Genomic DNA, 22,578 nt, shown 5'->3' with positions numbered 1-22,578 from the left:
TCTCCTCTCCCCAGCACAGACTCATTCCTTATTCCTAATAGGCCATAAATCCAGGCCCCAAAATAACCCCGGCTTTTGCCCGGACCTTGTGAAATATTCATTCTCTCTCCCCGGCCTCCGCGCCATCCCCTCTCTGGGGACGGAGGCAGGAACTAATCGATGGCATCGACCCGTGCGGGGCCGCAGCTGCTCCGGCCGAGGGGGGGGAAGCAGCTGATGTAGTGCGAAAAGAGGAGAGCCCTCGGTACCCCGCGGTCCCCGTGGCCTCCTGGCCTCCAGCCTCCTCCCCGCCTGTCCTGGGAGCGGGTGACAGCAGGGAAGGGACGCGGGAGGAGAGGGGATGGAGCGGGGTGGGCAGCAGGGACGTGGGAAGGGTTTTGCGCACCCTGCTCCTGCGTCCTGCCAGGGTCAGGGCACCCAGAGCCCGCACCCGGCTGTGCCACGATGGCTTTGCTGGGGGTCGCTTCCGTGCCTCAGTTTCCCCACTGGACCCAGAGCAGCATGCCGGGGAGGGGACGAGAGGCACCCGAGGGCACCTGCAGGAGGCTGGGAGCAGTTTTGGGACTGATGGCAGCGGAGGTCCAGCGGCTGTGTCACGGTTGGGGCCACCGCCGTGGGACGCTGGTGGGCTGGGTGCAGAAAACCCTTGTGGGATCGAGCTGGGGGCTGGAGCCTGAGCCCAGAGCCCCCCCCATGCCCACCCCCAGCCCCCTGCAGAAGCCTGCGGCCCCAGCAGCTCCCGGCACGGCCGCTCTGCCCGGCTGCTCCCCCGGCGTCAGCGAGCAGCACCGATTTGCTGCCGTCAGCACTGCGGAGCCCGTCCAGCTGCACAGCAGCAATCCGCCCGCTTCAGCAGCAACCCCGCAGCCTCCGGGGCTGCCAAAGCCAGCCGGGAGCAGAGCCAGACCCCAAATCCCTCCCCTGAGCCCAGGAGGGTCCGAGCTTGGTTCCCAGCTCGGTGTGAGCCGCTGTGTGCACGGGTGGGGTTTGTGCCGACCTCACACGGCCAAACCCGAGCCCCCCTCGCGTGGTGCGGGGGCGTCGCCTGTCCCGAGCCCGTTCGCTTTCGCCGAGTCTCGGAGGGGTTGCACAGAGGCAAGCGCTCACTTGAAAAGGGATTTTATTTATTCACAAAACAACGCCCCAAAAAAAACACGTAAGAAAAGTGGAAAAAAATGGGAATGTGCGCAATCTATTATTAACAAAAGAATTGTACAAACACGGGACCGAGTGGGGAGGAGGGGGACCCCGGCACCCCCTGCGTTACACAGCAGTCGTGGCACCCCATAAACACCTTCGCATGCCCTACACAGACCCGACGAGTCTTTCTCTGCTTTCTGGTGGAAATGGTGCCTGGTGCGTCCCCGTGCTCTGCAGGGACAAAGGGGCTGTGCTGCTGGGCGCCACCGCCGTGCAAGGGGTCTGGGTGGCAGCGGGCATGGGGACATGGGGATGACACGGGGGGCACGGGGGACACAGGGAGGCTGCAGGGAGCCCCGTCTCGCCCTGCTCCCCAGCTTTTTGTGGTTGCGCTCGGGAGAGGAGCAGGAGGAGAGGAGACGACGTGGGCACAGGGGGAAGTTAGGGGGCAGCTGCGGGATGTGGCCCTGTGTGAGAATTTGGGAGGGTTCTTGGTGTTTCTCCTGGCGGCACGGGGAGAGAAACCTCGTGCATGGGTTAACGGGGGGTTGCAAAGCAAAGGGAAGAACGGCAGCACCTCGCTGCAGAGCAGCTGGAATGTTCTGGATGGAGTTCAGCCCTGGGTTACGTTTCCCAGGTACAATCCCGAGTCAATTTCACAGCAGAAAATCCATTTTGCTCCCCTCATCTCTTAAACAAAATGGCTGAAACCAACCAGATTTCACACCAAAACCTATTTTTTTTATTTGTTTTTGTGTTTTGTTTTGCTTTCCAATGGGCAGTTTGGGGGGGGGGGAGAAGCTTCAGCCAAGACTTTAGGAGCCGAGGAAACCCAGCGCTGACCCCAAACGCCCGAGGGAGCCCCAGGCAGTGCCCCGAGGGACGAGAGGGGACGTGGAGGCAGGGAGCTGGCTGTGTCCAAGCTGGGGACACCGGCCACCAGGAGCCACCTCTGCCTGGCCCCATGTGTGCTAGCGGGTGGTGCTGGGGCACAAATTCTGCTCTCAAAGGCTGGCGTCCAGCAGTGCTTGCTGGTGGATTCTCTGATGGCTCATATGGTGTTGAGCTCGTTAGGTTTCCCCCCCTGTAGAGGCCTCTCCCTCCCCCCGCTGTCTATTTTAAAGAATTAAATGGGAAAGCATCACCTTGGAGACCTCTCCCCTTCTGCCCAACTCGGGTGAAGCCAGCCGGCGGGTTCACGAGCCGGCGAGGCACACGTCCACGCGCAGCCAGCGTGATTGCCCAACCTCATTTCCCTGGGAAGCTGGGCTCGAAACACACCTCGTGTCTCGTTTGAGCGTGCTTGGCACCAGCTCCCGCCCGCCTGATTTATACCCTGCTGCATTAAAAATCCCCACGGAGCCCCCCATCCCTCCCCAGCTCCTGAACCCCGAGCCCCCTCCCCGCTGTACCCGCGCGAGGGTCCCTGCGGGTGGCCGGTCATAGGAGGCTGCAGACGGCGCCGGCGTCCTCCGAGTGGTCGCAGTTGTGGACGTCCCAGCGGATGTGGGAGCAGCGCAGCAGCGAGGGCTCGCTGCCCTTGCACTTGAGGTTGTCGAGGAAGATGTAGCCGGCGCCCCGGCCGTAGGGCGCTTCCCCCAGCGCCGCCACGGCGCGCCCGCAGCCCAGCTGCCGGCACACCACCTCGGCGTCCCGCAGGTCCCAGGCGTCGTCGCACACCGTGCCCCACTGGGACAGGTGGAACATCTCCACGCGCCCCTCGCACCGGTGGCTGCCGTTCACCAGGCGCAGGGAGCCTGCGGGGAGGACGTCGGGGTGGGGTGGCTCCCCGTCAGGTGGGGGAGGTGGGGCTCGTCCCAAAACAAGCCTCGCTTCTCCCAGCCTCCGTCCCAAGGACCTCCGGATGATGGCATCCATCCCCCCGGGGACCACAGGGCACCTACCGTCCTCCGGGTGGGCCGGGGCTGGCGTGGTGGCTGTAACGGTGGCTTCTTGGGAATGGTCTCCTGAGTCGTCAGCACCTGGAGCAGGGGGAAGGGGTGGGAAGGGCAGTTCGGGGGATGTCCATGCTTTTTGGGGCCAGCTCAGAGTCCCCGTGTGAGCGGCTGGCAGGGGACAGGAGCTGGGGACAGGTGACGTAGCATGGAAACGTGGTCCCCGTGCTTGTAGCCGCAGGAGCAGGGCGCACCCATGGGAGCAGAGGCGGCACCCACGCTTCGGCCGCCACCTGCCAGCATCCCGCTGCCGCCGTCCTCCCCGAACCACGGAACCGCAGAACATCCCAAATCGGAAGGGACCCACCAGGGTCAAGTCCATCACCCGGCTCAGCACCGGGCCGCCCAAAAACCACACCGCGTGTCTGAGACCCCCGTCCAAACACCCCCAAACCCACAGGCTGGGTGCCGCGACCACCTCCCTGGGGACCTCGGCGCGCCGGCGCCCGGCCGGGGTACCCCAAACCCCATCACCCCCCACCCGAACGAGCCCCCCTGCCCTCCCCGCGGCCTCTCCCGCCCCCGCCCCATCCGACGCCCGCTCGCGGCGGGGGCGCCTCGTGCGACCCACCTCGGCAGACGACCCCGGCGTCCTCGTGGTGCCCGCAGTTGTGCCGCCCCCAGCCCAGGTGGAAGCAGTCGGCCAGCCGCGCTTCGCCGCCGCCGCACCCCACGTTGTCCAGCAGCACGGGCCCGCTGCCGAAGCCGAAGAAGCCGAGGACGGTGGCGGAGACGGCGTGGCCGCAGCCCAGCTGCCGGCACACCACCTGGGCGTCGGCGAAGTCCCAGTCGTCGTCGCAGACCGTGCCCCAGGTGCCGCCGTGCCGCACCTCCACCCGCCCGCGGCAGCTCCCGTTGCCGTCCGCCAGCCGCACGCCGCCACCTGCGGGTGGGCGCCGGCACAGCCACGGGGGGGGGGACCCTAAAGGGTGGGGGGTGGGGGGGGGGGGGGGGGGGGGGGTGTGTGGGGAGGTTGGGGGGGGCGTGGGGAGATGGGGGGGGACAGTATGGGAGGATGGGGGGGGCGTGGGGAGATGGGGGGGGACAGTATGGGAGGATGGGGGGGGCGTGGGGAGATTGGGGGGGACAGTATGGGAGGATGGGGGGGGCGTGGGGAGATGGGGGGGCGTGGGGAGATGGGGGGGACAGTATGGGAGGATGGGGGGGGCGTGGGGAGATGGGGGGGGACAGTATGGGAGGATGGGGGGGGCGTGGGGAGATTGGGGGGGGACAGTATGGGAGGATGGGGGGGGCGTGGGGAGATGGGGGGGGCGTGGGGAGATGGGGGGGACAGTATGGGAGGATGGGGGGTCGTGGGGAGATGGGGAGGGCGTGGGGAGATGGGGGGGACAGTATGGGAGGATGGGGGGGGGCGTGGGGAGATGGGAGGAGCCACTGGGGAGATGGGGGGAACGGCATGGGAGAGTGTGGGGGGGGGGCATGGGGAAATGGGGGGTGGCAGAGGAAGATGGGGGGAACAGCATGGGAGGATGGGGGGGGGGGGCGTGGGGAGATGGGGAGAGCCCTGTGGATATGGGGTGAACACCATGGAAGGATGTCGGGGGCGTGGGGAGATGGGGGGAGCCCCCAGGGGTGTAGGAGGTAGCTCTGTGGGTATGGGGTGATCACCATGGAAGGATGGGGGTGGGGGGGGCTGAGGACATCAGGGGAGCCCCCTGGGGAGATGGGGTGACACCCTGGTGGCAGCGGTGCACACTGCGATCATCGGGTAACTCCTGGGGACATGGGATGAATCTGGGGGGGCAGGGGCGTGAACCCCTGGGGACATGGGGCAGCCCCCGGCAGCACGGAGTGAGCCCTGGGGTGCCCCTGGCGTATGGGTCGAGCCCTGGGGTTACGGGGTCGTGTTCCCACGGCTGGGGCAGGGGCACCTCGGGGTGGGGGCCGCACCAGACCCCGTGCGGCACCAGCGGCAGCCACACGCTTACTTTCCATCTGGGAGGTGAGGAGCGCGGTTGTGGCCACCTCGGTCACCGGCGTGGGCTGCTCACGGCCGTCTGTCACCGCTGAGACAAGGACAGGGACATGGGGACACTGGGGGGTCCGGCCCCGGCTCCCGTTGCCCCCCAGCACCATGGTGGCCTCATGGCAAAGTCACTTGAGGGGCCAGCAAGAGGTTCCCAGGGATGTGTCATGGGGAAGGTCACCCAGGAGAGCCCCAAAACCTCACCAAGATGCGCCTGGGTCCCCTGTCCCCTGGGCAGGGACAGCCCAGGGAGCCACCAGCGCCTGGAGCCCCCCACCCCGCCATGGCACTGGTGGCTGCTGACCCCATACCTGTGGCTGTGGCAGTGAGCGTCTCCTGGTAGTCCAGGGCCACCGAGGTGGTGAAGGACGTGATGGTGGACGTGTCCAGCCCTGCAGGGACATAGAGGGACAGAGGGGACAAGCGGGGAGAAGCTGCAGAGCAGCTGGGCTGGGACGCAGAGCAGAGTGGTGCAAGGGTGTGAGGATGGAAAGGATGGAGGGAGATGGTGGAGATGATGGAGAAGGAGATGATGGAGATGACGGAGATGGAGATGATGGACATGATGGAGAAGGAGATGATGGAGATGACAGATGAAGATGGAGATGGAAATGGAGCTGGAGATAGACTTCTTTCGTCCCCACTTCCCACATGCTGGAGATGGAGCTTCTCCAAGCCCCATAGAAGTGCTGCAGGACATTTCTGAGCCTCGATACACAAAATATTTGAATATGAGCAGAGTAAGGAGCAGCGGGGAGCGCGGCGGAGGCAGGCAGCGTGCAGTCAGCCCCACCGCCAGCTCCAAAGCCGGGTTCCTCGAGGTCCTGCCCCACCTGACGGGCTCTGAGCGCTGCCACCTGGCCCCCACATGGCCCGTGTTTGAGGCGCAAAGGGACACCCTGAGAAAATTTCCCCTTTCCCCCCATCAGCCCCATTGTCGGCTAATAGCAGGAAAGCGGTGGCGCTTCCTGCTCCAGTCATTAGCCACGATAACGAGGGAATTCAAGGGGCTTATTAACGTTATGAATGGCAATCAGCGGATAATGGTGGGGCTGGGCGATGGGAGAGGGGCGGGGGGCGAGCCTGGCAGCGCTCCCGGCGCTGGCACCGCTCCTTCCCTCCCTTCCTGGCCCCGCAGCGAGGGCAGGGAGATGATTTCTGCTGTCCCATCCCGAAGCTGGGGTCGGGCCCCATCCCAAGCCCCAGGAGAGGAGAAGGATGCTCCAGCAGCCCCGTGGGCACATCGGGGCTATCCCCCCCAACTTTCCCCCAATTACCCGTGCAGATGACCCCGGCATCCTCGTGGTGGCCGCAGTTGTGGATGCCCCAGCCGAGGCTGTAGCAGGCGGAGAGGACGGGCTCGCTGCCCTCGCAGTTGACGTTGTCCAGCAGGATGCGCCCCGTGCCGTAGCCGAAATAGGCGTTGCTCTTGGACTCCAGGGCTCGGCCGCAGCCCAGCTGCTTGCAGACCACGCCGGCGTCGCTCAGGCCCCAGTCGTCGTCACACACCGTGCCCCAGCTCCCGCCGTAGAAGATCTCCACCCGGCCCTGGCAGGCGTCCGCCCCGCTCACCAGCCGGATGCTGCCGTCACCTGGAGGGTGACAGCACGGGGGACAAGCGTCTCGCTGTCCCCTCGAGGCCACCGACCCACAGAGCTGGGCTCTGGTGGGGAAGAAACCACCTGAGCGGGCGGCAGGGGCTCTGCTTTGGGGCAGCACGACTGGTGGGATCCTGCACGAAGTGCTGGAACAGGATTTGGCCCCAAAGGCGGAGCTGCTGGGGGTCTGCTCCTCTTGGGCAACCCACCGGGGTGGCTGCATGGGGGGTAAGGACTGGGCTGTGGTGGTAGGTGCTGGGTGATGGTGGGTGACGGTAGGTGGTGGTGGGTGGTGGTGGTGCTGCTCCGCTCGCCCCTCAGAGAGCCCCCAGCCGGGACGGGCTCCCAGCCCCTCACCTTCCCCACTGCGCCCCGAGGCCGTGGCAGTCCTGCTGGTCGGTCCTTCGCTTGCTGGCGTGGGCAAGAGCTCTGGAGAGGGAATGAGAGACGGCCTCAATTCCTGCCAGGGAGGTGACCGGGGCCAAGAAAAGGGTCGCAGGAAGGATGCAGAGGCTCTGTTGACCCAACCTCAGAGGAACAGGTTCTGAGACATGACCCCAGGACTCCTTCGGGAGGTCCGTGGAGCCACAAGCCCCCCGCGCACCCCTCGCCCCGGAGGAACCGATCCCCGTTACCGTTACACATGACGCCCACGTCCTCGTAGTGGTAGCAGTTGTGGATGCCCCAGCCGTGGCTCCAGCACTCGCTCAGCGCCGCCTCCCGGCCCTTGCAGTCCACGTTGTCCAAGAAGATGGGCCCGCTGCCCTGCCCGAAGGTCATGGGCGCCGGCAGGGCGATGGCGTGGCCGCAGCCCAGCTGGCGGCACACCACGTTGGCGTCCACGATGTCCCAGTCGTCGTCGCACACCGTGCCCCACGAGCCGTTGTGGAGGATCTCCAGGCGGCCCTGGCACCGGCCGGGCCCGTTGGCCAGGCGCAGCTCTGCGAGGACGGGCACAGCGAGGTGCTCAGCGGGCTGGCCAGGAGGCAGCAGACACCCAGAAATGTCTCCATTATGGAGGTTTTGGGCCCATTCTGCCCCGAATCGCCGCTCCTTGGATCAAATGGGTGACTCTTGGCTACAGCGTGGGCCAGCCGCTAGCATGCCAACCCCATTACTAACACCTACTGAGCTCGATGGCGGGGACACGGGCACCCCTGCACCTTTTTTTGATCACGCGAGGTGCAATATCACCTGTCCTCCTGGCTGCTGGCAGCCCGGGAACAACCCAGCCGTGTGCCACCGCGCGGCTCGGGTGACGAGGCGCAATTAGCAGGTTGCTGCTCGTCTCGGCGAACGCGGCCGCAGTCGGTCCCCAGTGGGAACTGGCGGCAGGGAAACGCTTCCCCAGGCTGCTGGCGGCGGGGAGCGCGTGTGTAAGCTGCCCTCGAGGGACTTATTGACGGGGGCACAGTGAGTGACACGGGGACAGGCAGCCGGCAGGGGCTGGCAGGATTTCCTCGCCTGATAACAAGCAGCGTGGGGCTAATAAAGGATCCCTATTTCCTCTCCGTAAAAGAAGTTTAGCTTTCTGCTGCCGCTCTTTGTTCCAAACCAACATGCCTCCTATCTGCAGCCCCATTTGTAACAAAACCGCATTTTTTTTTTTTTCTTCAGCTGCAAAACCTGGAGAAAAGCGGCTCGGAGAGAAGGACCTCACCTGGGAACGGCCGCGGAGCAGGCTTGGAGGTGCCTGAAACAGAGAAGGCAGGATCAGGACTCCCCGGATAAACGCACAGGGATGGAGGGAGCAGGGCTGGGACCAGCTGCACGTGCTGGGAATTATTTCGGCTCTGCTCCAGAGGAGTTGGCAGCTCCAGCCCCCTGCGTCTCGCCCACCACCGCCCTCGCTCTCAGCTCCCCCGGGTCCCCACAGCTCCCCGAAACCCTTGGATGGAGCTCGGCAGAGAGGTGCCAAGGGTGGCTGTTAGCAGCCTAATGAAACCAAGCTGCTCTCCTGGCGCGCGCCCGGGAGCTGGTAGCTTCCAGACAGAAGGAGCCTTTCACTGCTGCCTCTCCTCTCCGCTCCCCGCGTTGTCTCGCTGCCAGCAGCTTTGCTTTATGGGCACGGCGAGCGACGGCAGCAGCCCCCAGAGAAATGGTCCTGCCTGCCACCACGGGGAGCCTGCTGGTGATTTCCTGATGGAAAACGCTGCGCTGGGCAGCTCTCTATGCATTGTATTTTTTTATTTTTTTTCACAATGCAGTCAGCATTTTGCAAGCTGTGTGTTTCGATGCGTGTACCGACACAGCTGATGGGATGAAGCCACGCCAAGGGTGGCCCCGAAGCCGGGCGAGCTGCAGGGTGCTGCTGCTGCAGGGCACGGCAGGTCCATGCGGATCCGCCTCTTGCAACCACATCTTCCACCTCGCAGTGGTGCAAGCACCTGGGAAACACCCACCTGCTGCAGCATCCCCACCAGGGAAAACTCAGGATGCGGCCCCAAAACACAGGGAACCTTAGGACCCTTGGCGGGTGCCAGGGCAGGAGATGGGGCACGTTTGGTGGGGTGGGCAGGGAGGAGCACACAGCAGGGGCTCACCTGCTGGTAACTGATCCCTTCAGGAAACAGGAGCCCGGGGGATGCTGCCAGGCCTCCGGCAAGGGGCTGCCTCACCAACGCCCGCCCCCCCAGCCTGCAAGGAGCTCTGCCAGGCTGGGGATGGAGCGGGGGGACCCCTCGTTTGTCTGCCCAATTAAACAGAAATGCTTTTCTGGGACGTGGGCAGCACCACACGGTACCTAGGGCTTTCTTTTGGGTCGCTGCAGCAGCATTTAGCCCATTTCTCTCACCGTTTTCTGGCCAGGAGCCTGCTTTGGGGGTGCTTGATGCTGGCCTGCCTGTACCCAGCACCGGGCACTTGCCGTGTCCCAAGGGTGCCCCCCTGTGTGGGTGCTGCACAGGAGGGGTGCCAAGGGGGGAGCTGGAGGCCCCCCATATGACAGCAAGGCGCTGTGACAGTGTCTTGGCACCTGGGAGGAAAGGCTGGGGGGAGATGCCAAAGGGTGGGTGGAGGTGCTGGGGTTTTTAGGAGTGATTGATCCTGGCTCGGGTGGGTTTTTGCCACCTATTCCAAGCAGCGTGTGAGAATGGCTTTGTTAAATATTCCATATTCATCTCCCATCCATCAGGATCAAAGCTCTGAAGCATTCATTTAAGAGCATCCTCCAGCAAAGTCAAGGGAGGCCTGAAAAAATGCGCGCGGTGTGTCCACACTAATGAGGAAACCGGTGTTCCTGGGGAACAGACGCAGCTTCCAGCTCTCTCTGATCCAGCCTCACAAAGCCAAAAAAATAAAAAATAAAAGAAAGAAGAAGGAACTGTGTAAACACAGCCCCTCTCAGGGCACATTTCTAAACAAAACCACCAACCAGGAGGACACATCGCCCTTCGTTAGTGACTTTGCTGCGCCCACTCATGAAGAAGAGCAGGACAGCGTGGAGAGGTTGGTGTCACAGAGCGTGGTGCCACCGCACCAGCACGGCACTGGCGTGGTTTGGCTTTTTGTCAAACTGGAATAATTGTGTTGCTGAAGCTCTGGTGTGGGCCTGCTCATCCTGGAGCAGGAATCGCTTTCACCAGTTTCGACTGAAATGCTTCCCGACAGCATGAAGGAGAGCGAAAGCAGCGATACCCCGGCTGTGAGCACCCGCCAGGAGCCCAGCCTGTGCCCTGGGCTGCGTGCTCAGCCCCCAGCACCTCCGTGGGGATGCCCCGGGGATGCTGGCAGCATCCTGCTCCAGCCACCGGATGGTCTTGGGCTTGCTATCACACATAATCCGTGGTGGGAGATAAGAGCCAAGCTCGCTCCCTCCTTCAGTGCCACCAGGGACGTGGTGGCACTCTCCGCACAAAGACGATCTGCCTGCCGCGGCAAGCCAGGAGGAAGAACCTCGGTGCCTGAGACCCCAGTCCCAGCCAGAGCTCACCTGTGGGGCTGAGGAGGAGGAGGAGGAGCAGGGAGGCAGGCAGTGCCCCGCACACCGGGCACGGCCCAGGGCTCATCTCCACTCGAGGTTCCTGCTGTCCCTGGAACACGCAGACACCAGCGTTAGCGATGGCGGGGGGGCGGCTGGAGCAGAAGTCGCATCAAAATCAGGGCTCGGGCTGGCTTTTGCTGAGAACAAGGTGTTCTCCTGTGTGGCTTCAGGGGCACCTTGTATCCTCAAAACCAAAGCTCAGGACCCTGAGGGCTGCTGCCCCGGCACCGTGCAGCGGGCCACAATCCTGCCCGCTGGGCTGTGCCACGGTGCCACCGCCCCAGGTGCACCCTCTGTGCACCCCCGTGGAGTTCGTCCTTCTCTGTCCTCTGCATGAGGTTACAGGCAGATTCCGCAGCACACACCCACCGCATACACCATGCCGCATGAGGCACACATTAAATTAACCGCTGGAAGAGGTGGAAACAGGCTCCCCGTCCGCATGGGTAATCCCTAAACCACCGCATCGACGTGGCACTCCAGCACGCCATGCAGCCCCCTTCTGGGACGTGAAGGTGCTTCATGTCACCCCAGCAAGTCACAGCCCTCTTTTGGGGAGGCTCCTGGCATTGCTCCTCCGGGGCTGAAGAATTCACAAGAGCAGGAAACCCAGCAAAAAGCCTCCAAGGCTGTGCCAGGCTCCCACCGCGCAGTTGGTGAGAAACCCTCCCTGAATTATCGGGCTGGCTACATCCATGCTTCTCCCTCTCCATCGCGCAGCTCCTCTCCCTCCCTCGGTGCTCTCCTCTTATTAAAGAGACACAATTCCCCCTCCATTTGCTGCTCGGTTCAAAAGCTGCTGTAGAAAAGGTAAACATTAGCTCTGTTGGGTGCGCACTGGCAGGGACAGCCCGCACCCAGCACGTCCCCAGCACCAGGCTCTCACCATGGGGACGGGGACAGGGACAGCACTGCCAGGGCCTGGTGGAGGGGTGCCATCCTGAGGACACTATTTCACGGTGGCTGTAAAGCCAGGCTGTAAATCTTGGATAGCTGGAGGCCTAAAATTAGACTCTGCAGCTTGGACGGGGCTTCTTGGAGCGATGGGTGCTGCTACTGCCACTTCTGCTGATGGTCAGAAATGGGGACTCAGCACCTTCCCACGGGTGCAGGATGGACCTTCCACATAGGGTGCAGCCCCATACACACCCCTGCTCCTGCTGTGGGGCTGCTGCCGACCCAGCGCTCGGAGGAGACCCGCCAGCACACCAACGGCTCAGTTACGGGGCACGGAAATCAATCTAGGCCCTAACATCGCATTTCTCAATACTCCATTCATGCTTATGCCGCTCTGAAGAATGTCGCCTTTTGTCCTGCCGGCCCTCCCTGCTCTGCGGCGGAGAGGGGCTGAAAGACGGCCGGCACGCTGCTGTGGGCCAGCAGCCCCTCGGCATGCTGCCTGCACCAGCCCTGCTGTGGGCAAGCATCCACCCCATACCCACCCCACATCCACCCCACACCCATCCCACATCCATCCCGCATGCATCCTGCATCCCATCCCACATCCATCCCTCATCCATCCTGCATCCACCTTGCATCCATCCCACATCCATCCCGCATGCATCCTGCATCCCATCCCACATCCATCCCTCATCCATCCTGCATCCACCTTGCATCCATCCCACATTCATCCCGCATGCATCCTGCATCCACTTCATATCCACCCCGCATCCATCCCATATCCACCCTTCCTCCTGCTCCAGCTACCCCCGTGCCCTGGCAGTCATTAACCACCGAAATGCGAGCCGCAGCCCCAGCTGTCCCCATCAAGGTAAATCCCCACTTCCCCTGCAGATCCCGGCAAATAAACCACAAAAACTCCTTCCTTCAGACCAGAAGAGACACATTTGCTACTGGACCAACCCTCTTCCAAAAGTAGTGTCATCAATCCACATACCTGTTCGATATTTTCTTTGCAGTATAAAAAGGGGTATATTAAATCCCAGAAATAAAGATTCTCTTCTGAAGTCAAGAAAATTGCTGGCTGGTTAGTTAACAAAAATAAAAAATAATTGATGAAATGAATGTTGCCTCTTATCCCAGGCAGGAGGCAGTGGGGATAAGGCAGGAAGCTTTTCTTTCAGCGCGGGGGCAGGTGCAAATTTTTTTAGAAAATGACAAAAAAATAAAAAGAAGGAAGAGAAAAAGAATCTCGTCCATCGACAGAGCAGCTCCAGCCTGTCATCCCGTGCCACCCTGGGGTTGGATGCTGCTGCTGGCAGAGGAAGGCTCACGGTTGTGGGGTCGGAAGGTGCCCACGTCGCCCCATTGTGGGGCTGCCCATCCCCTCCTGGGGGAGGCGGCCCGGGGAGGGAGGATGAGGAGGGAGGAGAGGAAGAGGAGGACGAGAAAAAGCAGAGAGAGGAGAGGAAGAGGGGACGATGAGCGAGGCGGGATGGGGTGGGACTGGCTCGGGTTTCAGGCTGGCACCGGGAGCCGGCTGAATGCCTCCGGGAGCGGGCGGAGGGCATCTGGGCTCCTCGCTTCCCCCTCCCCGCTTTCCTGCCCCATTTTGGAGAAGGCAGCAAGGCCTTCATCACAGGGAAGGCAGCGAGGACACAGTCCCAATCCTGCTGGCACCCCGCAATGCCTGGATCGGGCCTGTTTGTGCGGGCAAGACACAGGTCCCAAACCAGCAGCGCTCCCCGTGTGTCCCTGGGCATCCCCAGCAGGTCCCCTGCTGGCCCCCAGCCTCTGCTCGCCGCACAAGACATCGGTGGCACCTGTGCTCCTCTTTCCCAAGGGCGAAGTCAAGGAAGGTTTTTCCGGGCTCTCCAAAAATCACCAGATTTGGGTTGGTGGTGTTACCCTGTCTCCCATCCAGGGGAAACCTTTCCCCCCCTCCTCAGGTGCTTCATGTCTGGGTCATCTCCCTGAGCTTCCAGCCAGGGCCAGCCTCACAGCGCTGCACACCCGTGGGTCCCAGCTCCCCTCTTGGAGACCGATGGAGCTGATGGCCATGGGGGCATCCCGCGTTATTTTAAATGGAAGCTTGTTCAACCATCGCTGCTGCAAGAAAAAGCCCATCGAAAGTCTCAACACTCTTGAGGGCAACTGAAAAGGACCGCAAAAACGTGCTGGGTTTTCTTGCGGATTCTTAAGCCCCCCCAGTGATTTGGGAACGCTGGTCTGCCTTTGGCTTTGGACAAGCTGAAGCCACAACCAGCAGGATTTCTGCTCCGGCTTTCAGTGCAGGCAGCGGGTGCCTCGCTGCCCTTCTTTGTGGGTCTGCAGGAAGCCCGTGCCCCCAAACGTTTGTGCTTCACCTCGGTACAAAGCAGCGACAACCACCGGTGACTGCGCCGTTACCCACCTGCCGATATTCCTTCTGGTGTTGCAGTAATTAGCAAGTAGGCATTGACTTTTTATTCCCCAGCAGCGGCAAAGTTATAATTAGTCTGCTCATAAATGCTAGTTTCAAAGGTGCCTTTTTGGTCTGTTTTGCCCAAACTCTGAAAAACTTTCAGGCACCCTGGCTGCCTGCCAGAGCCCCGAGCTATGGATGGTCGCTGTCACAAGCGATCCGCATCCAGCCCGGGGGCACCGCGAAGCAAGGCCTCCGTTTGGGCAGCCTGAAGATGCTCCCCTCCCTGTCCAGGATTTTCACAAGTCTGCAGGGGTATGGGGAGAAAAAAGGCTTCCCTCGGCAGTGAGCTGGCCAAACCCCAGGTGTATTTTGGCTGAGGGGAGAAAAGGTTGGGGCTGGTCTGTTCCTCGGGGAGGTGTGAGCCACGGGCTGGGTGCTGATGAGCTGCAGGCTTACCCTGCTGCTTGCTGAGCTGCACTAGCAGGCTTTCAGGAGCTTGCTTCCTGCTGTCATCTGCATTTTGGGGAGAATTCAGCTGGGAGGAGGCTTTGCCGGCAGCAGGATGGGGAAGGAAGGGACAGCACGAGCTGGCTGATGGCTGCGAGACCTGCTGATGCTCAAGAAGAGGGGACGCAACACCCCTCCTGCCCACCCTGCCCTGCTGCTGCCTCTCCTCCTGCTGCCTCCCTCCGTCTCCCTGCACAGGATCTGGGGGCTGCTGGCACCGCCGGGGATGGGGGCTCCCTAGGGAGCGGGAAGCCAAACCCCGTTGGTCCCAGCGACCCAGGAGCTCTGTGAGGTGTTGGAATCCATCCACCGCTGCTCCTGCTCCCTCTCCCCACAGCCCTTTGCTGTCCCCAGAGGAAAGCAGCCCTTCTACCCACCTTCACAGAGGAAGGCGAAACCAGTACGAGAGCATCTTTGGCCAGCCTGTGCACCAGCTGACGGTTGTGTTTAATTTTAACACATTTGTGGAGGGCAGAAGGAAGGGAGGCTGCAGCCCCCGGGGAGCCTCGGCACTGGCGCAGGGCTGCAGCGAGGTGGAGCTGAGGGAGAGCAACCCAGCCCTGCACAAAACGGCCTTTGTTTGCCCGGGGAACCCGCTTCGGAGAGAAGGAGCAGCCCAAGGACGCCCCGCTGACAGGCTCCGATGGCCTCAGGGGTGGGAAACGGGGAGCTGGGTCCCTTCTGGGTGGTCACAGCAAGGTGCTCAAAGCGAGCGGCTGCTGGGCCACTGTCTATCCGAGCATTTTGCTGTGTCATCGGGGTGCCCAAACACTGCTGGATGTGTTTCCACTGGTGACAGCAGCGAGGGCGAGAGCTTCTTCTCTTTTCCCTGCACAGTGCAGGGCAAGACCCACAAAGGTGCCCTGGAGCACCCATGGGTGATCCCAGTGTCCATGCTACAGCCTGTGGGAGTAGATGTGAGTCCTTCACTGTTCTGCGTCCCCTCTCATGAGGTTACCTCTCTGGGTGGGATATCGGGCCCCTGGCAGCAGGACCCTATGTGAATCTAGTCCCAGACGGCCTCAAGTTGCACCAGGGGAGGTTTAGATTGGATATTAGGAAGAATTTCTTCCTGGAGAAGGTGGTCACGCTGCCCGGGGAAGCGATGGCATCCCCATGCCAGGAGGTACTGAAGAGACGCATGGACGGGGCACTGAGGGACAGGGTCCAGCATCGATGGTTGGACTTGATGATCTTAAAGGGTCTTTTCCACATTTCTATATCAACCTCTTATCTCTGTGGCCGTGGGGACCGGGTGACTTCCCACCTGCATCCACCAGCCCACGGAGCACAGCGGCCTGCTCCTGGTGTAGCGCTGCCGGCCCTGCGCAGGGCAGTCACAGCTCGCAGCACCCCACCCGCAGGCTGCACAGCTCAGACCGGCTGGCGTTGGGGATTTAGGAGCGGAGCCCTAAAATAGGGTGCGGGGAAGGCAGACGGTGGTGGGCGCTGCCTCCCCTGGTGCACGAACCCATGGGGCACAGAAATGGGATGGCCTGCGTGCCGCCTGCCTCAGGCCTGCACCAGCATCCCGCTGCTGTGGGGACACTGGTGCTGAGGGGACAGGGGCGCTGAGGGGGGCCATGCAGCACTAGGTGGCACACTAGGTGGCAGTGAGAAGCGCTCACAGCGCCTGCAGGGTTTGGGAAGGGCCCCGCTCCTCGGCAGGCCGCAGCAGGCCCACACGGCTGGAATTTCTCCCTGACTCCCCTCACTTCGGGTTTGTCCTGTGGGGAAGTTAATCTGCGATCAGCCCCCCCACACCGCATCGCACACACTATTTTACGCACTCATTCTGTACCACACACACCACATATCACACACTATTTTATACACACACTGTTTTACACACGACACATCACACACACACCGTTATCACACACTACTTTACCCACTCACCCTGTACCGTGCACACAGTGTATCACACACACATCACACACTATTTTACACACACACCATAGCACACATGCACACTGTATCACACAGTTTTAAAAACTCACACTCATCATGCTCACCCTGTACCACGCTCACACCACATCGCAATTTTACGCATGCATCACAATTTTACACATGCACACCCCCCATATCACAGACTATTTTACACACTCACACCACATCACACCCTATTTTACACATGCACACCATATCACCCCCTACATCACACCCTATTTTACACACTCATCCTGTACCACATGCACACCATATCACACGCTATTGTACACACCCTGCACCACACACTATTTCGCACGCTCGCACTGCACCACACTCACACCACACGCTATTTTACACACACACACCATATCACACGCTATTTTACACACACACTCACCCTGTACCACGCCCCCCCATATCACACACGGTATTTTATTTACATCCCCCCATAGCACACACTATTTTACACCCCCCATAGAACAAGCTATTTTACATCACCCCATATCACACACTATTTTACACCCCCCCATAGCACCCATTATTTTACACCCCCCCACATCACACACTGTTTTACACACTTGCCCCATACCAACACTATTTTACACACCCATCACACTCACACCATGTCGCGCACACCCACCTCGCATCAATCCCTTATCCCCCACCCCCCGTTATCGCCCCCCGTTATCGCCCCCCCTTATCACCCCCCCTCATCACCCCCCCCTTTCTCCCCCCTCCCACCCCACGGCCCCTCCCCTCTCCCCCACGGCCCCTCCCCTCCCCGCCTCCCGCCCCGCCCCCGCACTACATCTCCCAGCGGGCCCCGCGCCGCGCACGCGCAGTGCCAGAGCCGCCGGCCGGGAAGCGGCAGCGCCGGGAGCCGCCGGGAGCCACGGTGAGGGGCGGGGGGGGCGGCGGGCCCGGCCCCGGTCCTGGCCCCGGTCGTGGCCTCAGCGGGCTCGGGGCCGGCGGCAGGAGGCGGGCGGGGGGCTCCAGCCCTGCCCGGCCGGCAGACGGCTCCCCTGGGCCCCGCCGTTGCTGGGCCCGAGCCTCCGGTGCGGCCCGGGACCGGGTTTGGGGCCGGGTTTGGGGTCGGGGGGAGCGGGGCTGGGGGCTGGGCACCGGGTTTGGGGTCGTGGGGACCGGGCCCAGGCCGCTCGTGTGTCCCTGGGGCCTTGGTGGGCCGGGACGGGCAGCGCCTCGTTGGCTGCGGGGAGCAGCTCCCCCAGAGCCGCCCTGGCGCCGTTTCCCTTTTAAAAAAATATATGTATATTTTTTTTTTTCAAAAATGACCCTTTAATTCGCATTTCTGCTTCCCCCGCCGCTTGCCCGGTTGGTTTGGGGGCAGGGGGGCTGAGAGGGAGCCCCAGTGAGGGGCAGCTGCCTTGGCTCTCGGTCCCCCGGGGGGGTGCTGGGTGCCCCCCGGGGGTGCTGGGTCCCCCCCCAGGAGGGTGCTGGGTGCCCCCCGGGGAAGCGCCCTGAGCCGTCCCGGTGGTCGCCGCTGCCTTCGTGCCCTGCCACGTCCAGCCGGAGCCCTCCAGGCCAGCCCAGGCCCCGCCGGCGGGTGCGTGGTGCCCGTCCTGCCAGGACACGACCGGGGCAGGAGAGAAGCCGGCGGCCTCGGGGTGCTGCGGGTGCTGTGCCGCCGGGGCATCCCCCCGCAGAGGCACCGGGCAGGCTTTCGGCCCGTGAGACCGGTGGGTGAGTGCGCTGGGTGCTGGCTGAAGCTCAGGATCGTGTCCCCCCCCCCCCCCCCCCCAAATAAAGTCTCTCTGTGATCCGTGATCCCCTGCCCCGCACCCCAGGAGGACGCTGGAGCGAGCGAGGGGTGAGCCGAGCGTGGTTCCTCGCTCAGGGGCTTTTCTCGGGGCTTGTTTTGAGCGGACGGAGTCCAGGTTTGGGCGGTCGGGTTTTACTTCTCCCCTGTGTTCGGCTGTTAACCCGGGCACCGCGGTTATCCACGGGGTCATCCGTCGGGTCCGTCTGCGTGGCCGGGGTCTTGGCGGCGACCTCCCCTCTCCCTCCTGGGTTGCTGCCGGCTGTTGTGTTGGTGCTGGGGGTGTGCGTGTGAGGGGGGGGCACAGGGGTGCTGCCCGGGCTCCTTTTGGGGTTACGGTGGCACAGGACTGTGGGGTCCCAGGCTCGTTCAGCCCCGCTGCCTCCCCGTGTGTTGCGTGTTCTTGTCCCCGTGTAGTCAGAGTTCGCCGTGGGCTCCCTGCGGCCCTTCCAGTCCCGTCCTTCACCTGGTGTTAGAGGCCCCTAACAAATCCCCCCCCCCCGGGCACCCCCTTTTCTGAGCAGCCCGCTGAGAAGTCAGTTTTACCAATCTGGTGACTTTTAAAATGCGTTTTGCAACCGCAGCCCAGCTCGAGGGCTTTGTTCCAGCTGTGGCACAAGCTCACGTATCGCTTCGGTTTCTAACAGCGTTGGCAATTCCGGTTCAGGAGCTTACAAGTGGACTTGGGGTTTTCAGAAATCATTTGAGGCTCGTGAATTTTAAGATCCTGCATTTAAAGCAAAATACATTTCCGTTTGAGGACGGAGGATTGAGAATTACAGTTGTCTCCCGGATGCTTTAATCCCCCTCGCCCCCACCTGCTCCTCCTCTGCCTTTCTCGGTGTGTTTGGCTGGGGCTGGAGGTGGGGGGGGAGCGAATTCGGCCGTGGGGAACAACTGAAAGGCGCCCCGTTCTTGGGTGAGGAGTCCCCAGCTGAAGCCTCGGGGGCAAGCGCTGCAGCGTTTGCGCTGGAGCTCCAGGTCAAACCGAACAGACCCCAGTTACGAATCGCCTCCTAAGCGGGGGGCGGTCGGCGGGGGTGTTTAAGTCTTCGGCTGTCGGATTTTGGTTTCGTTTGGGGCTTAAATAAAAGTCCCGTGGGATTTATAATTGGAGCCGGGAGCGCTCGCTGAGCGAGCGTCGCCCTTAGCGGTCGGTGTGACTTCTGCCTTCCCGGGGGAGGCGTCGCTCCGAGGGGCCCGGTACGTGCACGCGGTGCCCCCAGGGCTGCTGGTGCCCGCCGGGACTGAGCCAGGAAGGAGCTGGGGCAGCAGGCAAGTGGGGTCAGAGGGATGCGGTGGCCGCCGCGAGCGTCCCAAATGTGGCGCCAGGCAAGTCAGCTGCGTGCCGCGGCCCCAGCCCTGGCAGCCGCCTCCAGGCTGTGTTAGCACAGCGCCCCGAGCCCCCTCCGCCTTAGCGCAGCCCCCCGGGGGGGGGGGGGGGCACAGAAAAAAGTACAGCAACTCCGCTTTTAGTGTTTTTGCGCCTTGCTGAGTTGGTGTTGCGGGGAAGGAAATGCAACTCGAGGCCTCTTCTCGCCGGTGTTTGCCCCAGCTCAAGGACTCGTGTCCTGCCCCCCCCCCCCCCCTTCTGTGGGCAGCTGCAGCTCGTGCAGCACCCGGGGGCGGGCGGCTGGGACGTGCCCCTGGCTCCTCCTGCGCCCCAGCAGCCCCGGCGCAGGAAAATATTTGGCCTTTCTGACGGGGAAGCGGCTGTCGGAGCCCGGCGTGCTCGCGGGCGGCCAGGCAGGTGCCTTCGCTGCGTGGGGTTGGGTTTGCCTGCGTGGCTCCGGATTCAGAGCGTCGCCGCCGGCCCAGGGGAGGAGAAGAGACTTGTGGCACCTGCCCCCTTCTCTGCACGAGGTGGGGCGTGAGGGAGGTGGCTTTCGGTGCCCTTCTGCGTGGTGGCTGTCCTCTCTTCTCCGTTTCCTGCCGCCGTGCCTCAGGAAGGAAGGAAAACAAGCTGCTGCCTCCCTAAAAAAAAACCTCGCTCCGCTCGCGGCTGTGGGCTCCGCAGGTGAGCACTTGGCACCAGCTTCGGGGGAAAGTGGCGTTGGCGAACTTCTCCCCTCATAAATAGGGAGCTCCTGGGGGCTCGGGGCGGCGGGTGGGACAGGCAGCCCCGAGCCCTGCTCTGACGCACGCCGCTCCAGGTGGAGCGTGGATGTGCTGGTGTGAAACCCGCCATCGACCGCACGGGCGGAGGCAGGTGTCGGCTTTGACACCTCGCGTTTAAATTTGTCGCTCTGAGCAGCGAGATAGCCCTCTGCGTGCACGGCGGGGGGGGGGTGAGAACGCCCGACAGCAAAAAAAAAAAAAAAAAAAAAAAGATAAAGGATGGGTCACAGCGCGCGGGGACTCGTGTGGTGACCCCGAGCCGTTCGTCCCCAACCCCGGTCGAGCCGGGGGTGTGGTGCGAAAACCTCAGAGCGGCTCCGACGAATCGGCAGCGAATTCCGGGAGGAAGCGTTGCTTTCCTCTGACAGATGCAGACGTGTGGGCGTGTCTGTTCCTTGCTCTCTTTATCCTGTTTCTTTTTTTTAAGCCAGCGGGCCCCGTGAGCGTGATGGATGGGACGCTCCGCGGAGCGTGGGATCTTCCCCCATCCGGCAGGGCTGTCGTTCCCCGTGCAGATGGCATCCTCCGGTGGAAGCCACCCGCTGCCTTAGCCGCCTCTCGGGGGACCTCGGCTTCTCCGTGCGACGGGAAGGAAGCTCGCAGCTCCCCGTCGGCTGGCAGGACCGAAGCGAGCAGTCAACAGCGCGAGACCTTAGGGGGGAGAAGGTGACTTGGTTTTTACAGCGGGATGAGTTTCGTTCGTCCACGCTCCTGCTCTCGTGCCCAGCTGCTCGCGAGCACCGCCGCAGGGGGCTCCAAGCGGTCTGCCTGGCGTCCAGGCACCGGGACGGACGTGTCCCCGTTCCGCCCAGGGTCCCTGAACGACCCGCGTGTCCCCGTGGCGGTGGGTGACGCCATGCGATGGCTTTGGGGCTGCTTTTTTATATCCCCCGGGGGCGAAGAGTGGTGGTGGTCTTTGGTGTCTGCATCCCGTGCCTGCTCTGAGTTAGGGTTAGTCGTTAGGGTTTAGTCTCTGTCCTCTGCGTCTTTATCTGGACGTCTTAAGGCTCCTACCCCTCTCTCTGTTCTTCCCCAAATCCTCTCTCAGTGGATTGAGCGGACTGACCCTGGTTCTCCACCCCCAGAAGCTGCAGGTAGGCGTGCTGCAGTCCTGGTGACCTGCTGAATCACCGCCCTCGGTGGCGCAGGCTGTTCCTTGTGCCTTTTGTTCCTCCTGGTGCTTCCATATCCGTCCCTGTCCCAGACGGAGCTTAACGTTTGTCTTTCTGTGCCTTGCAGGCTCTCGGGCTCTGCATAAAGGATCAGCTCCTGGCTTTGTGCGCACCTATAGTGCTGCACAGGAGGAACCAAGGGACTGATCCTGGATGAAAACCCCTCAGAAGCTGGGATGGAGCTGGCGTTGTGTTCCCAGAGTTCAGATCAGCACGGAGAGTTTCTGGAGTTGCTTGCGTAACCGAGGCACGGCCGTGCGCGAGCGCTGGGCTCCTGGCGGGGCTCGGAGCGTGCGGCTGCCAGGACGGGCTCCGAGCACGGGCAGGCAGCGGTGCAGGGCAGCCTCTCGCCTTGGCTCCTGGCTACTGGGCATCCGAACTCGGGTCAGGGCTTACGGCTACATCGACACCGATCAGCAGCTGGCTTTAGGCAGGTCTGCAGCAGCTCTGGTGTCTGGGGTCGGAAGCAGAGTCCTTCCAAAGAGCCCTCGCTCCGAATCAGCAAACGAAGTTGCTAGCATTGGCGTGGTGTAGGTGGTGGTACCTCGTTTGCCCTCGACCAGGGGGTTTTGAGGCTGATCCACTCCTCTGTGCTCTCCTAAATGCACAGTAAGCATCTTCTGTGAAAGGCTCAGCTCGCTTCCCTCGTAAACGGCTTGTGTAGCTTGGGTTCAGGGCGGGGTGGATTTGGGGCATCGTTCTCAGCTCCCTGTGCTCTTTCTTGCTGCAGATCCCCCAGAAGAAGATGGTGTAAAGCCAGCCAGCGCAGCTGCTGTGTGCCCAGACCCGAGGAAGGACCATGGCAGCGGCTCAGGGAGCAGGAAGCAGCGTGGCCGGGCCGTCCGGAGCCCCCGCCTCCGTCCCGGGGCACGGCAGCACCCCGGCAGTGGCGGTGTGGGAATGGCAGGACGAATTCGGCCGGTGGAGGCCGTACCGAGGCAACGTGTGCAGCTACATCGAGCAGGTTTTCCAGGCCTCTCAGCAGAAGGGCCGGCGTTCGGGGTCGGGCCTCGTCAGCAGCATCCCGTTGGGACACGCGGATGCCGTCTTGGCCCCCTACGTCATCGACATCCCAAGCCTGACGCAGTTCCGACAGGACACAG

General features: G+C 62.5%; 2 protein-coding genes across 6 annotated transcripts in view; one reads left to right on the top strand and one right to left on the bottom strand.

Annotated features, from left to right (window-relative positions):
* Window positions 1-787: 787 nt before the first annotated feature.
* SSC4D (scavenger receptor cysteine rich family member with 4 domains) lies at window positions 788-11,043 on the bottom strand. The gene is made up of 10 exons (XM_040532929.1): window positions 11,032-11,043; window positions 8,341-8,373; window positions 7,809-8,061; window positions 7,163-7,621; window positions 6,114-7,109; window positions 5,394-5,474; window positions 5,045-5,122; window positions 3,667-3,978; window positions 3,045-3,635; window positions 788-2,897 (listed from the first exon to the last, which is right to left on the bottom strand). The coding sequence occupies exons 1-10, from the start codon at window positions 11,041-11,043 to the stop codon at window positions 2,581-2,583; spliced, it is 3,132 nt and encodes a 1,043-aa protein (XP_040388863.1). The 3' UTR covers window positions 788-2,580.
* Window positions 11,044-17,211: 6,168 nt separating this feature from the next.
* The window catches only part of DTX2 (deltex E3 ubiquitin ligase 2), a 33,985-nt gene continuing 28,618 nt past the window's right edge, over window positions 17,212-22,578 (top strand). For 3 of the 5 annotated variants that reach the window (XM_040532340.1, XM_040532338.1, XM_040532339.1), the window contains exon 1: window positions 22,206-22,578. In XM_040532340.1, the coding sequence (XP_040388274.1) occupies window positions 22,275-22,578 (304 nt within the window). In that variant the 5' untranslated portion in view covers window positions 22,206-22,274. Of the gene's footprint in view, window positions 17,304-22,065; window positions 22,085-22,205 lie in introns of those variants that run through there. The other 2 variants (XM_040532336.1, XM_040532337.1) reach the window with 2 other exon arrangements.

The sequence above is a fragment of the Cygnus olor genome, chromosome 20 (genome assembly GCF_009769625.2).
Source record: "Cygnus olor isolate bCygOlo1 chromosome 20, bCygOlo1.pri.v2, whole genome shotgun sequence".
NCBI classification, from domain to species: domain Eukaryota; kingdom Metazoa; phylum Chordata; class Aves; order Anseriformes; family Anatidae; genus Cygnus; species Cygnus olor.
The sequence above is the reverse complement of the archived record's forward strand: the minus strand, read 5'-3'. Positions and strand labels throughout refer to the sequence as shown.

Bases quoted from the DNA above. Each gene is read 5' to 3' on its own strand.
- SSC4D (XM_040532929.1), bottom strand. The intron at 5,123-5,393 runs GTATGGGGTCAG...TCCTTGTCTCAG, and splicing joins GCTCACTGCCACAGCCACAG to CGGTGACAGACGGCCGTGAG. The intron at 2,898-3,044 runs GTAGGTGCCCTG...TCCTCCCCGCAG, and splicing joins CCCGGCCCACCCGGAGGACG to GCTCCCTGCGCCTGGTGAAC.